General features: G+C 53.2%; 1 protein-coding gene across 1 annotated transcript; it reads right to left on the bottom strand.

The window, feature by feature from the left end:
- Nucleotides 1-989: 989 nt before the first annotated feature.
- Nucleotides 990-14133, bottom strand: LOC119104577 (D-amino-acid oxidase). Its single transcript, XM_037228304.1, has 2 exons — nt 13380-14133; nt 990-1899 (listed from the first exon to the last, which is right to left on the bottom strand). Exons 1-2 carry the CDS (start codon nt 13554-13556, stop codon nt 991-993), a joined length of 1086 nt encoding a protein of 361 aa, XP_037084199.1. The 5' UTR covers nt 13557-14133; the 3' UTR covers nt 990.
- Between the last annotated feature and the right edge of the window lie 1480 nt (nt 14134-15613).

Consider the following 15613-nt stretch of genomic DNA (forward strand, 5'->3'; position numbering starts at 1 on the left):
GGTGTATGCCACCTGGAACGACAGCTTACTGTGCACGAACCATTACCTTACATGAACTATTGCCATACATGGACGGACGTTTTTGCCCTTCACTCTGTAAGGGTGGTCTCGAAGGCTTCATCTGGGCGGCGCTCACCATTGGCAAAGTAGCTACCTGAATTGTTGTCGATGATGTTTCAAGAACCTGCGTCATACACAAGCGGCTATCCTTCAAGCCGTGGGAGCTACCGCAACATCCTCACTAAATCAGACCGTACGCTCATCTCATTAAATCGTTGATATTATGCTTGGCTTCTGCAATGTACGTGGGGTGCTTAGTCTCCTGTTCACAAATTAACCAAGCTCACCGAACTCTTACATCGCATTTTAATTTACATGTGAGCCGTGCAAACAACAGAAGCGTGGGAGCGCGTGGCTGTAACTGCGATATGATGGTTTGATTCGATGATTTCATTCGATTACACGACGAACTTCGCGTGCTTTAAGCAGGTCATGCTATACGCAGTGCTTGTTTTCAATGCAAGTTTGCTCCATTCCACATGAACCGCGATCATATTGCGGACTGTTTTTGTCAGGGTGCCGTTGGCTGGTCCATAATGTGAGCAATGCACATTGAATGCCTGTGGACTTGTTCAAATCTCCTGCTCATATTATGTTTCAGTATTACATCGTGCCACCACCAATTTGCATGAAAAATATTGCAGAAAGTTCTGCACCCCACATTTTATTCCAGGTTCCATCCGTGTTCAATCCAATATACTATGTTCCCAATCCCATAATGCGACACGTCAGCATACCTACCTGCACTCCAGATCATTTTGATGCATGCTCTGACAAAGATTCACTTATAGACTATGCGTCGTCTGCTAACCAAGGCTGGTCATGTCTGCTGCTCTTCTCACAACCTTTCACCTGTCCCCCCCCCCCCTCCCGTGCCCTCCCGTTGTCACGCGGCTGGGCACATTTTGCCACGCCCGAGCTTGACCAAGCTTACAACCTGCTGCGGCCGAGCCGGCGCACCTCCGCCGCCACCAGCACCGCCACGTCCAGGGCGCAGCCCCAGAACAGCGTCACCCCCGCCCCACCGTGGCCGTAGTTGTGCACGACGGGTACGGATCGGCCGGCCAGCGCGCGCCGCTCCAGCTCCAGCCGCACCCCGCCCGCGCGGTACGGCCGCAGTCCGGCCCAGACGCGCAGCACGGGCGCGTCGCGCAGCGCCGGCACCAGGCGGCAGCACCCGGCCAGGATGCGCGCCGTGTCGGCGGCGTCCGGCGCCCGGCGCCAATCGTCGGTCTGCGCCGTCCCGCCCAGGATCACCACGTCGTCGTTCGGGATCACGTAGTGCGTGTCGGTGCCGAGGAACGTCTTCACGGCCGGGGCACGCACGCGGACGACCTGCCCTCGGATCGGGTACACGCCGAGGTCGCCGACCAGCTCGCGTGCTCCCAGGCCGCTACAGTTGACGATGACGTCATAAGCTGCCAGCTCGGCAAGAGCCGTCACAGTGGTAGTGACGGTGGCGCCGCCCCGCTCTCGGAAGCGTGCCAGGAGAAACGGCAGCAGTTTGGCGGGCTCGGCGTAGAACGTGACATACTGGCAGTGGCGCTCCACTGGTGATGGTGGCGCCACTAGCGTTTGCGGCCCCACCTGCGACTGCGACTTCGCGTTCGGCTTCCCACCCGACTGTGGCGCCACCTGTGACGGTGACGTCATCTGCGACTGTAGCGCCACCTGCGGGTGTTTGTCGCTGCTGAGCTCGCCGCAGAAGAAGGGGACGGTATCGTGGGCAGTGGGCTCAGGCGACGCGTCTGAGCCGCTGAACAGGCCGATGCCCGGACAGTCGCCCTCCCGCCAGAGCTGGTGGAAAAGGTCGTGCGTCCTCCGGCTCCAACGGGCTATCTGAAACGCAAAGAATCCAGCGTTCAACGGCTTCCATTGCATCATTGCAAACTGTGCACCGAGAACCATTTTAGCTGTCCCCTGCGTAGAAAGCGTCGGCATTTCGGACCCTGAGTGTAATGAACACGAAAGAAGTGATTTTCAGGATAAAGAACGCATTTCTGCTTATTTTGTGGTAATTGTTGAATTGTTTGGCTTGTAGTTTATGGTAGCGAATGCTGTTAAAGGATAATATGTCTCCTGCAGAGGTAAGCACATAAATAGTTCCCAAGGAATTTGTGTTGCTAGCTCACGAAAATTAAAGGTGCATCTGTGTCATTGTCATTGAAACCTAAGATCAAATTAGTTCGGTTATATTTCCTCATAAAAGTAAGGCGGTAAACAGTTTGTCTCTTCACACATAAATGCTTCAAGTGAGAAGCCAAGTCACCTATTTGCTGGCCTTGTCAATTACAGGAGAGATGCTTGAGATGCTTGGTCAGCTAATTCGAAGCGCTGCGTGGCGGCTGCGCCACAGCGGCTGTTCACGCCTGGCGGAGGCAACGCCCCCAACAACGATGGGACTTCAAACGGATATTTCGCGGTTTTAACGCCATTGTTTCCACGCATCGCCAGTGGCACACGGCTAAAAATGCCGCTATTGGACAGCCGTAGACCCCGTGAAGCATACAAAATGGCAAACCGCGCTGCCGTCAAAGTGAAACTTACTCATGGGCCCAGTCTGAGGTCTGCCGGGACTTAGTTGGATCGGAATAATCTCGAATGCAACAAATGTGTTTTGGGTGAGTTCGCACGAACACTGAGGGAATGTGGTCAGAGTGTTACGAACAAAATACCTGACCGGAGATCCATAGGTTATCAAATATTTGAAGCTATATTGTTGTAATGCTGTAGGTGGTCCAAACATGCTTCGACAGCAATGACTGCTGGCCTGTTGAGAGATTTACACAAAAATAACAACTAGAGATGGACGATATAAGCTCTTGAGGACCTATTCAAGAAAACTGGCGTTCACGTTCGAGCCTGATTCACTTATAACGTAGGAAAAGCGTTCTCGTACAGCTCAAGTTCGACCTGAACGGTAGTATTTGCGGCCTTAAAGATAATGAAGTTGCAATCACCCGGCCAGATTGCAATGAACTGAAAATACATTCGTCTGCAAACTGCAAAAAAGTTCCTGCTTTAGCTAAGGTGCGGTCACAGTCAAAGGACGTCGTGCTGCGTGCGTAGTAGTCTTGATCTAACCAGTGGACTCACATTAGAATTACAATTAAGTTACGGTGCTGGTTTTCACTATAAAAATCAAGCGGCATGCTATGCTGTCTCCATTCTACATTATTTCGTGCTTCGTACATGTACTTTGAGACTTGACGGATGAGGTATGGGCAACCATAGAGAACGGCTCGCAGTCTGGGCCGGGAACAGATTTTGGGAAAATTATGTAAGCGGTTACGTGCATCGATAAAACGTTTGCAAAACATCGGGTAGTTATCTTTTAAAGATGTCACGCAGTGGCTGTTGTCGTGGTGTATACAGTGAGAAGTTTCGACAAAGAATTAGAGCTCCCAGCGCTGATTTTTTAACGACAGAACTTTTCTCTGTGATTTCAGCCTAGAAATGTTTTTTACCGATTTAAATAACGTCTGTGAAGACGCGTATTTTTATAAAATTGCAGTTGGCTGACTGTAAGAGAAATAATGATTTCATGGAAACGTGTGACGCCGGATCATTTCCTGCCGAAACTTTTGGAAACCCTTAAAAAACATTTGGTAGCATGCCTGACACAGACGGGACAAATTTAACTGCTTTATTTTGGCTAGGCCCCTGTTCCTAGGTACGCGGTACTTACAGGCCATACATACCCCAAGAGGGTACAAGATCAATAATCCTTGCATTAAGTTATCCTCCAAGCCGCCTTCCTCCACCGATCCGCACGGGGGACGGCCAGGCTTGGTATTCTCCTCGACGTTGGGCGGAATACATGTGTAGCGGGGGGGGGGGGGGGGGCGGCCGCAGCCCGGTGCGTTGCGGGCTGCCTATGTGTCAGGGGCGCCCGGCCGGCTCATGCCCGCGGCCACGCGCCGGGTCGGGGCACTGACCGGGCGGGCGAGCGGCGGAGCGAGCGCCGAATCGGGGTTGGACGGCCAGCGTGGGCGGGGCTCGGCTTAAATATAATGACACCTTGAGATAGGGTGTGATTTTTCACGGCTACATTTGGTAGCAGCGGCTCTTCACGCTTCTGATGTAGGTGAGAGCGGTCAATTTTGCGACGACAGTTATCCTTCGTTACCATGTACTAAGTAGTCCTCTGCGCGAGGATAGCCAGCCAGTATTTTACCGGCGGTACCGGTTGTCTGCCGTGCTACCAATCCGCTACTGATTTCGCCTGTCGCGCTGCCATGTTACGGCGCCTGCTGGTGCTGCCGCTCTGAATCGTGTAACGGCGCTGCTGCGCCGGCTGACTGCCGGCGCTACTACGCTGACTGTCTGTCGGCGCTGCTGCGCTGTCCATCTGCCGGCGCTGCTGCTCTGACTGACCACCGGTGCTTCTGCGCTGACTGTCTGTCGGCGCTGCTGCGCTGACTGACTGCCGTCGCTGCTGCGCTGACTCTCTGCCGGCGCTGCTGCGCTGACTCTCTATCAGCGCTGCTGTGCTGACTGTCTGCCGGCGCTGCTGCTCTGACCGACCACCGGTGCTGCTGCGCTGACTCTCCGTCGGCGCTGCTGCGCTGACTTTCTATCAGCGCTGCTGCGCTGACTGTCCGCCGGCGCTACTGCGCTGACTGTCTGTCGGCGCTGCTGCTCTGGCTATCTGTCGGCGCCATTGCTCTGGCTGACTACCGGCGCAGCTACGCTGGCCCTCTGTCGGCGCTGCTGCGCTGACTGTCGGCGATGGTGCGCAGGATCGTCTGCCGGCGCTGCCGCGACGGGTCATCAGCAGACACTGCCGTGCTTGGGTGTCGGCCCGAGTCGCCGCTGTGTCGGGCCGTATGGCGTTATTCTGTCGCTCATCCGCCTGTATTGGAAGCTAGGTAGCTTAGTAACGGTTGTTTAACTTGATGCGATTTTTTGGGTTTCAATTGTCGGGACGGCGTGGATTTACTTGTCTAGGTAGGTGTGCACCATGACTGACCCAAAGGAGCAGTTCGATATGGAGGGTGGACAGATCCTGACCGCGCCCGCTGTGGCTGGTCTAGTTAGTGGGTTTTCGCTGGCCGCCCCTAAACCTTCTGGGAATGGTTTGTTCGCCAGATTGTCTGATTTGGAGACTTTCTTCTCCCTTCACAGCCTTGATGATGGCATTCGCCTGCGCGTCCTGTCATTTTGTCTCACGGGAGTTGCCTGTGACGCGTGTGACATCATGTCCCAGCCCTGCATGCTTCGTACAATCAAGCCGTGTCCGGTCTCTGCGATTTGTCGCCAGACCTAGTGTTGTGGACGCCTGTGGCAGGCTCTGAGAGCCCATGTTTGATCCCCGGGAACCTCTGGATGTTTTTCTGATTAAATTTCGCAAACTCGTTCAAGATGCTTTTCCGGGCAGTGACGGCACATTGCACTCTTTTGCTGCTTCCTGGCCACTTTGCCAGAAGACTACCATTGGACATTGCGTCGGAAGGCGTGACCACGTTTGCATACGCCGTTGCCGGGGCCCGCAACGTATTGCGGGCTGATCAATTCCGTTCAAGTGCCGAGCGTCAGGTAGCTTCGGTCGAGCCGTCTATGTCTGACCAGATCATGACCCGTGTGGACAAACTGGAGTGGTGTGTTGTATCTGGCCATACTCGGTTGAACCTCATTGACTCTGCACGTGGCGCAGCGGCCGACACCCCAACGCTCGAAGGCCAGACGCCTTGGCAACCTGCTGGGGGGGGGGGGGGGGGGGAGGGGGAGCTCTTCCCGGGAATGTGTCTGCTTCGGGCGTGGCAGTCTTGCACACCTCATCGCCAAGTGTCGTCACCGGTGCAGAGTTTGTTTTCGATGTGATCAGAGGGGACATGTGTCGTCAGCGTGTCCAGCGACTGTGCCGGGAAACGTACGAGGGGATCCCGTGCCACACCGGCGTTGGGGACGAGCCCCAACAGCAGACTAGCATTGAGAGGATCGGCCGCCATGCAGCCTTCTGGTGTGGCGGGTGAGCCCGCCTCCCCTCCGATATCCGGTGGTGCTCCTCTCGGCGATAACTTGACCTTCTCTGCTGATACAGGTGGGACACCGTGCAGCTGTTTGTCGGGCACTGGGTTCATGATCAGTGTGTTACACAAGCCTGATCCGGATGCAATGCCGCAGGGAAAGCTGCCTCAGACATCGTCGCGTGCCAGGACGGCGACTCTCGATCCGCTGCCTTTGTTGGGCAGAGTCGCTGCGCTCTCCACGTGGGCGGTCAAACACGAGTGTTTATCTGTATGCGTCTGATCCCACAGACGTGCCGTGTTTGCTCGGGATGGATCTCCTACAGACGGTGCCGTGCGTTGCCGACCCGTCCCGTAAACTTTTGATGCCAGCGAGGCGCGTGTGTTCGTGGTGTCAGTAACAGTGATCAGCATTGTTCGAATGTGGTGGAGCCGTCCCCGAGTGATCCGTAACCGAGGTCATCCGATCGTCCGTGAGTGTGTCTGGCTCTTCAATACCGGCAGCCGACCGGAATGTCACTACAGAGCATACCACTGTTCCCAAACATTCCCACATGACAGGCTTGGCTGTGAGCTTCGTGGAACATGCCATGTCAGACCCTGTGAGCAAGCCTGGCTCTGGTCTGGTCTCTGCCAAGACCTCTGTAGATATTGAGAGCATGGTAGACCTGAGTGGATCCTCTTTGATCGCCACTCAACGCCAGGCGCTGTTTGCTGCACTGCGCAGATACGAGAGTATATTTGGCGGTCAAATTGGCCATACGACTTTGATCTCCAAAGCTGACGCGGGTGATCATCCGTCTGTGGGGCAGAGACCTGGACATCTCGCCTCGCTTAAAGGAGACTGTCCGAGCTCAGCTTGATGACCTTGCGAAACAGGGTATTTTGGAGGAGGCCGACCGTAGATGGTCTTCACCCATTTGTTTGGTGAAGAAAAAGAAAGGGTACCGAATTTGCTTTGATTTGCGTGAAGTCAGTTCAGCCACTCGTCCCTGGCTTACCCCGCACCCCATATTGCTGATTCTTTGGGAGCGGTGGCAGGTTCGTCTTTATTTTGCGTTCTCTATATGAATTCCTCTTCCCATCAAATTTCAATCGACCTTGCATACCGTAATAAAACTAAGATTACGATTATCTAGGCAATCTCCGTTACACTGAAGTTTGCTTTGGTTTGAGTTTCACGCAATTTACCTGTACCAAGCTGCTGAATATTGTTCTTGGTGACTTGGAGCCAAAAACCCGTGCCAATTACTTTGACGATATCATCGTGCACGGCGGAAGCTTTTCAAAGGTGCTCATGGGGGTGTTGCGCCTTGAGGCGGTGGGTCTGACTTTGAACATACGCAAGTGCCAGTTCTTTCGAGAGCAGGCAAAGTTCACGGGTCATATTGTGTCTCGAGATGGGATGGCTACCGACCCAGAAAAGATCGAGGAAGTTCGGGACTAGTCACAGCCACAGACGGCTAAGGAACTGCCTAACTTTTGGGTTCAGCTTGTTGTTTTCAGAAGTATGTGCAGAATGTTGCAGAAATAGCTGCCCCACGTTTCAGTCTGGCCAGGAACGACGTACCTTTTTAGTGGAGCCGCGAAGAGTCTCTCGTGTTTCACAGTCTGAAAAATTGCTCTCGGAAGCACCGGTGGGGGGGGGGGGGGGGTTGCGGAATTTGGTGAAGAGGCAGGCTTGGGTCTTTACCTTGGACTGCGACGCGAGCAGGTATACTTCTATTGCAGGAGCAGGTAGGAGTGAACCGTGTGATCGCGTGCGGTAGCCAGTGGTTATCGAGGGCCCAGCAAAAATTATTCTGCGACCAAAAAGGAGTTTCTTGCACGTTTGTGCAACGGCCCGGGTACTACTTACATGGGAAATGCTTCAGGCTTCGAACTGATCAGAGAAGCCTTTAGTGGCTTGTGGATTTTCGAAACCCATTCGGAATGCCGGCCACATGGCTAGAATTTATTGGTAGCCTTTGATTTGACATCGTGTGTCGGCCGGGTGCTCAGAACACTGCTGTTGATGAGCTTAGTAGACGGCCCGCAGAGACGAGCGATGCAGCTTGTCAGACTGACTCAGAGGCCGTCGACACGTTTCGGCTTAGGACAGGCCCTGAGCTGCATCCAGTTTGCTCAGCATGGAGACGAGTCCATCGCAGAGATGACTCGTAGCATGGCTATGGGTTTACGGCCGCAGAGATGACACGTAGCATGGCTATGGGTTTACGGCCGCAGAAGTGACTTGTAGCATGGCTTGGGTTTACGGCCGCAGAAGTGACTCGTAGCATGGCTCTGGGTTTACGGCCGCAGAAGTGACACGTAACATGGTTTGGACTTACGGCCGCAGAAGTGACACGTAGCATGGCTATGGGTTTACGGCCGCAGAAGTGACTCGTAGCATGGCTTGGGTTTACGGCCGCAGAAGTGACTCGTAGCATGGCTCTGGGTTTACGGCCGCAGAAGTGACACGTAACATGGTTTGGACTTACGGCCGCAGAAGTGACACGTAGCATGGCTATGGGTTTACGGCCGCAGAAGTGACTCGTAGCATGGCTTGGGTTTACGGCCGCAGAAGTGACTCGTAGCATGGCTCTGGGTTTACGGCCGCAGAAGTGACACGTAACATGGTTTGGACTTACGGCCGCAGAAGTGACACGTAGCATGGCTATGGGTTTACGGCCGCAGAAGTGACTCGTAGCATGGCTTGGGTTTACGGCCGCAGAAGTGACTCGTAGCATGGCTCTGGGTTTACGGCCGCAGAAGTGACACGTAACATGGTTTGGACTTACGGCCGCAGAAGTGACACGTAGCATGGCTATGGGTTTACGGCCGCAGAAGTGACACGTAGCATGGCTATGGGTTTACGGCCACAGAAGTGACACGTAGCATGGCTATGGGTTTACGGCCGCAGAAGTGATACGTAGCATGGCTATGGGCTTACGGCCGCTGAGGCGCAACACGTCCTCCGGAGTGCGGGCTTGGCTTTGGCAGTGGCCACGGCTCCGCTTGCTGAAGGGAGTGTTGTTCCGTAAGTACAAACGTCACCCCCACGATCCTGAGCGGCTGCAGGCCGTGATCCCCGACAGTTTCGTCCGCGGTGCGTTTAACTCCGTGCACGCTGGCCGTGTGGTGGACATTTCTGATCCGAGAAAATGCTGACTTAGCTGCAGCTCCGTTATTACTGGCTTTCGGCGGCCGCTGACACGCGCCAGCTTTGCCAGGGATGTGGCAGGCGTTGTGGTAGTAACTCTACTTTTCTACAACTGCACGCATCGATGGGAGAGGTCTACTCCTCTGAGCCCTGAGAAACGGTTTCAATCGATTTTTTCACTGATCTACCCGTCAAAACTAACAGCAACAAGCACCTGTTGGTGTGATGTGATCACCTCACGCGCTGGGTGGAGGTGTTCCCCTGCCAGAAATGGCGGCGGCCAGTGACCATCGAGCTTGCAAGGGAGCTGCACTTCTCGTTTAGGATCGCGAAAAATATCTTCATTCTGATTGTGCGGCTAATTCCAGAAATCAGCTGATTCCGAGGTCAATCGTCTAATGGGTATCAAAGACTAACACAATTAGGTTTTTGCCCACAGGGCAACAGCCGCTGTGACGCAAGTAGATAGGGCGATCCTAGCAATGTCCTCAAAGTACCTCTCCCAGAATCATTCAGAGTGGATAAGCATCTTCCCATCCTCATGCTGTGCTGCTGTCCTCGGGTTCAAAGGTCGATGGGGTACAGCAGTTTTTCTTTATGTTCGGTCGGGACACTCGTTTACCCCTCGACTCCGAGGTCAACGCCCCCCGCGTGTCGAAGTCCGTGTGTTTCCTCATACATTGGTGAACTTTGTGCGAGGTTGCGAAGCGCCCACCGGGAACCGCTTCGCATGTCATATGCGAGTCATGCTCGAAACAAGAAATTGTACGAGCAAAAGCTGAATCCATTTCACTACAGTCCGGAGGTAAAGTGCTTCTTTTCAGAAGGGCGGCAAGGAAGGGCGAGTGTCACAAGTTTATTTGCATCTGGAAACCTGCGGTTTTTGTATCCAAACATGGCGACCTTAACCACCTCATCCGTGTAGATGATGGCAAAATGTCACTGGTGCACCACAACGGGCTGAAGCCACGCTATGCCTTCCAACAGAGACCTGAGTAGCAGCCGCAGGTTTCAAAACAGCAGAGAGCAGCGTACCACGACGGCCGCAACGAGAGGAGCTTGAGAAAAATGGCGAAATGTAACTGCATTTCACATCCGTTCCGCACCCAAGCCGAGCGGCACCAGCTGGAGTTCTTGGCTCACGGCAGCACGAGTGTGCTGACGTGGGAACTGACCGTCCATGTGAACCTCCTGCGGCCCTGGAGCAGCTGGCTGCGCTGGCGCGGCTGCCATCGGCAGCTCCGACTGCGGTACCGAGACAGTCGGCTGCACTAGAGCGCCTGCCATCGGCAGCTCCGATTGCGGCTCCGAGACAGCCGCTGCATTAGAACGGCTACCATCGGCAGCTCCGACTGCAGCTTCGAGACAGCCGGCTGCACTAGAGCGGCTGCCATCGGCAGCTCTGACTGCGGCTCCCAGACAGCTGGCTGCATTAGAGCGGCCGCCATCGGCAGCTCCGACCGCGACTCCGATGCGGTCTGCCGCCCCTCCTGTGGCGCCGAGGCGGCCTGAGCCTGTCTGACGCCCATCTGACCGCCTTACATATTAGTACTTAAGGTTGTGCGCTGAATTGCAGCGCGCGGTGAGCGTTCACGTGACCGCCTCACTCAATTATCTATGGTTGTTCGTTAACGGCTTTGTGCTATGTAGTAATGTAAGGTGGTGGGGATGTTAGATGTGGCGGTCCTTGATAAGCCATGTCTTTCCACCGGACTGTCATGTCAGTTATTTATGCGCTATCGCTGATGCTTAAGCGTAATGTTGCCCCGCGCTGTGGCCGTACTGAAGGCATCATACATTCGCTGGACGCGTCTAGTGTTTAGGCCATCACACTAACAATGGCTACCGTCACTCTCATGGACTTCGGCCGTGAGACGCCCTGTATAAGTGACATCTGGTGGCCACAGTTGTCACTTGAGCCTTGACCCAACCAAAGTTGCATCGCAGGTAACTAGGCTAGCGGAGTCTGTGTCGGGCAAAGGTGTCATTGGCCGTTCAATTTAGGGTGCGGCTCGTCGGCTCGGGCTTTGGTCCGGACTGGAAACCGGATTGCTGATCAAGTGTTAGCTGATAACTGTTTCGGTGCCCTTTGCTGATGGCTGCTTCGGTGTCTTTTGAGACTATCGGTTAACAAATGTTCTGATCTCCAGGTGGCTTGCGGCGCCGGCCGCCCTCTGACGTGTTGCGCGTCCGTGACGGTGTCTCCCGCCGGTCCGGCTGCTCCGGCTGACCAGGATGCACCGGCCAGTCTCGAGCCAGGTGACGGGGAGCTGTGCCCTGAGGCTATCGCCGTGCTGGGAGCGCTGCGCGTGTCTGATGAAAGCGGGGATGGTGCAGCCTGGGCGGGCGGCCGCAGCCTTGTGCGTTGCAGGCTGCCTATGTGCCAGGGGCTCCCGGCCGGCTTGTGCCCGCGGGCACCGCTGGGTCGGGGCATTGACCGAGCCGGCGAGTGGCGGAGCGAGCGGAGACTGTGGGTTGGACGGCCCTGCATGAACGGAGCGTGGCGTTTATATAATGGCACCTTGAGATAGGGAGTGATTGGCCGTAGCTACACATGGACTGAAGAAAATTGTCTTTATTTAAACCGGTTTGTAACAATTTATTTCGTTCATGTCATAAAGTTATTTGTAATTAGATACACGCGGTTAAGCTATTGAATGTCTATGAAATTGCATAAAAACGACTTTGTGATTACCTTTTGATTGTGATAATTTGTGATTAACCTTTTGCGAGTGTTAAGTAGCTATACTTTTAGTATATTATACTTTATTACCTCTTATTTCTTCCATACTTTATTGGTATATTTACCTAAACATATATACCTTTACTTCAGAGAATTATCTCAAAACCTTCTAAGACTTTCTTTCCAGCCCTTTAATCCTTTGCCAAAACGGCTAATGTTACTGACTGATTGGTACATACATACGCCGGGCGTGTGTCTGACTGGACGTGTGATGCATATACCCGTCTTTTAAGATATAGTGCATGCACCGGAGTCTGACCACCACTGTGCATATGTTCCACCAGTTTAGACAACAGCCGTTTTCACGAAGGATGAGTGTGCTGAAGTTGTTAAGAACTGAATGGTTGTAGAAAGAAGCGTTTAGTGCACACTAAGAGCTTGGATGACACAATTTTTTACATGCAATTGACGCCGAATAGCAAAGTCATGTTTAATGGGCTCTGAATAAGTGCATCATACGAAACAAACTTCTGTATAGCAATTCATTTTGTTAGTCCATGCCTTTTTTAGTTCACTCAGGTTCTAGGCTGATCCCAGGTCTGGCAACGGTGTGGATCACTCGAAGGTATCGGATGTTGGCCGCACCAGTATTGTTTCATTAGTGTCGTGTGAAGCAAGGCGGGCTCTGGGATCATCTGATTCAATGATCATCCATCGTGGACCATGTGTAGGTAGGCAATGTCGGCAAGGACTAATGATCATCCATCGTGGAGTCTGCGTAGGCAATGCCGGCGAGGACTAATGATCATCCATCGTGGACCATGTGTAGGTAGGCAATGCCGGCAATGACTAATGATCATCCATCGTGGACCATGTCTAGGTAGGCAATGCCGGCAATGACTAATGATCATCCATCGTGGACCATGTCTAGGTATGAAATGTCGGTGAGGACATTGTCTATGTCTAGGTAGGCAATTTTGGTAAGGACTCAACACCTTTTAACAGGGACGCTCATACATGGGGTCTGTTTCGTTGCGTCTGCGGCCGACATGCCATCAAATCTTTTTGAAACGTTTCTTGAGAGTTTTGACGGGAAGGGATCTGGCATCATCGCTCCTGGTACAAACACGATCTTTCTGATGACCAGCAAACCGTCATTCTATCAACAGATACGTCTTAACAAAAATGTTCCTAAATTTCTGCAGAATATTTCAAGCCGAGAATCCTTAAAACGTTTCGTTACTCGGAGATAAGTGCCGAAAACAAGAGTTTTCAAAAACTCCGCACAGTAATCCTTTCTCCAAGCCTGGGGGTCCGTGTCGCTAACTCAGTCACATATTTTCCATTTCTTTCCAGTGAGCGCTCCCAACAGGAAGTTAAAAATCAGTGTATGCATACTCACAGAGCTCTGGACCCATCCCTCAAAACGATCCTAGCCGCACTCCTGCACAACAGACTCAACTGCACGCTGTGCGCAGCCAGCCCAGTATGTGTGCCAGACCCGCACGCCGACAGACCACCGTACCTGCTGTGGATCGCCGCCGACCAGGTGCGGACCCCAGAGGCCGGCGGCACCGTCGCCGGTCGTGTCCGGGCTGAAGGCTGATGCGACTATGGTGACCTTGACCTCGGGCAACTCTTGCTGGATGGCCAGCGCCGACCCAACTCCGTTCACGCCCGCGCCGATCACAACAACGTGCATCGTCGATGGACTGTCCGGGTCTGGGCACACCGGGGCACACGACCTGGCCTGGGCCGGTCACCTGACGTCACTGCGGCGATGCGGGGTCGCCTCAGTAGAGCTTCTCGAGGTCACCTCAGTAGAGCCCCTAGGGTCACCTGGTTGTGCCTGTGAGGTCGCCTAGGTATAGCTTCTCGAGGTCACCTCAGCAGAGCTCCTCGGGTCACCTGGTGATGCCTGTGAGGTCGTCCCGGTAGAGCTCTCTGGCCACCTGGTGGTGCCTGTGAGGTTGCCTTGGGAGGGGTCCTCAGGATCACCTGGTGTGACCTTCGTTTTTCTTAGGTAACGGTGGAAGCTGATCCACTTCGCTCGAGGCGACGCTGTCTAGTTGGTGGAGCTCATCTGAACGTCGGCAGGGCCCATCTGGAGAGCTTCGTAGATACTTTCAGGTATGACGGGCCTTCAAACGCAGAGCAGCAGCTGGCTGGCGCTCCGGCCGCGAGGATGCTTGGCCACGGCCGCGTCACTGACTGCCGGCTCGCCAATGTCGCAGACGCTGTTCAGCTGTGGGGCTCTGCGGTAATGTAAACACACGATGTTCGAGCTGTGCTCCCGTCCTGGTCCTTGGTCGTACGCCTGGCGGCCAACCTAGACAAGACGCCCCGAGACGGCGGGAGAGCGGCCGGTGGGAAGGAGGGTCGAATCCGACTGACCTCCTGTGGCATGTGGCCAAAATGGCGGGCGGTGGGGGAATGGAGAGGGGGGGGAACCTGACTGATCTGCACCATGTGGCCCAAAATGGCGAGTGGTGGGGGAATGGGAGAGGGGGGGGGGGGAATCTGACTAACCTGCGGCATGTGGCCAAATAACGGGCGGTAGGGGAATGAAGAGGGGGAAACCTGACTGATCTCTTGCGCCATGTGGTCAAAATGGCGGGAGGTGGGGTAATAGAGGGGGAGGGTAAACCTGACTGACCTGCGCCATGTGGCCAAAATGTTTGTTGTTTTCGATTGCGACGTGATTTTGCTGAACAATGCGAATATGTTTTTGTCTGCTCGGTGTTTGATCTCATGTTTCTGATGCCTTTTAAATGGAATACTAATACATACTGTGTCACAGACATTTTTCAACATTACACTGATTAACTGCATAACCTGTATTTCCATGCAACTTGTTGCATTTCAATTTCAAAGATTAGTGTAAGCTTGTGAGCAAGTACGGAATGAGAAGACTATGTACTTTTTTCTTCTGGTACCTTGTATACAAAAGGCAGTAAATTTTTTGGCAGTAATTGTGCTGAGCTTTTCAGCCTCCTCTCTTTATTAAGCATCGATTAAATGCTGGGCATTTTAGGTGCCTGCAAACAATTTTACCTTAGATATAGATCTTATATGGTGCAGCCAATCGTTCATAATGACAGGGGTTGATTATGTTATATCCTGCTCAAACATTTGTCGACACTTTTATTTTATTCGTGATTTTCCATCGTTAGCAAGGGATAAACCAATTCATTTGTTACATCAAAAATCATCAGCAGTGGATCAAGTGGTGGACCAGAGCCGTATCGTCTAGTTTCTGTTCAATTTCTGAGAAATAGTCGTCCAATGACTCTGGCATGATTGCTTCAGTTGCTAGTTTTTTATCCGGTCTATCATCCATAAGCTTTGGAAGATGAGCCGTTTTCACGACAGTCTGGGGAGTAAAGCTTTGAAAACTTTTTACATAGTTTGATGTCAGCAGCTCCTGGTGACACAGCTTCCTGATCGACTTTTGTCTAGAAATGTCCCCTAGAGATTTCAAGCCTGTGTGTCTGTCAAGCCATATGTGCTGATAGAATCGCAGTTTTCTTTCCATAAACAAGATTATGCTTGTGCGTGCAGTTGTGGTGCCAGGCGTCTTCTGCCGAAACGTTTCAGAACTTTTTGGATAGATTCGGTGGCACGTCTGACACAGACGCGACAAAACAGACGCTTTGCCCTGGCTACATCCCTGTTACTAGGTATGCACCAGTAGTACTTACAGAGCTTGCTTATCTGGACATGCTCGAAGATAAATGATCCTAAACTGAAGTGACTCCC

This window comes from Pollicipes pollicipes, unplaced genomic scaffold, assembly GCF_011947565.3.
Source record: "Pollicipes pollicipes isolate AB1234 unplaced genomic scaffold, Ppol_2.1 Scaffold_6052;HRSCAF=7182_pilon_pilon_pilon, whole genome shotgun sequence".
In the NCBI taxonomy this organism is placed as follows: Eukaryota; Metazoa; Arthropoda; class Thecostraca; order Pollicipedomorpha; family Pollicipedidae; genus Pollicipes; species Pollicipes pollicipes.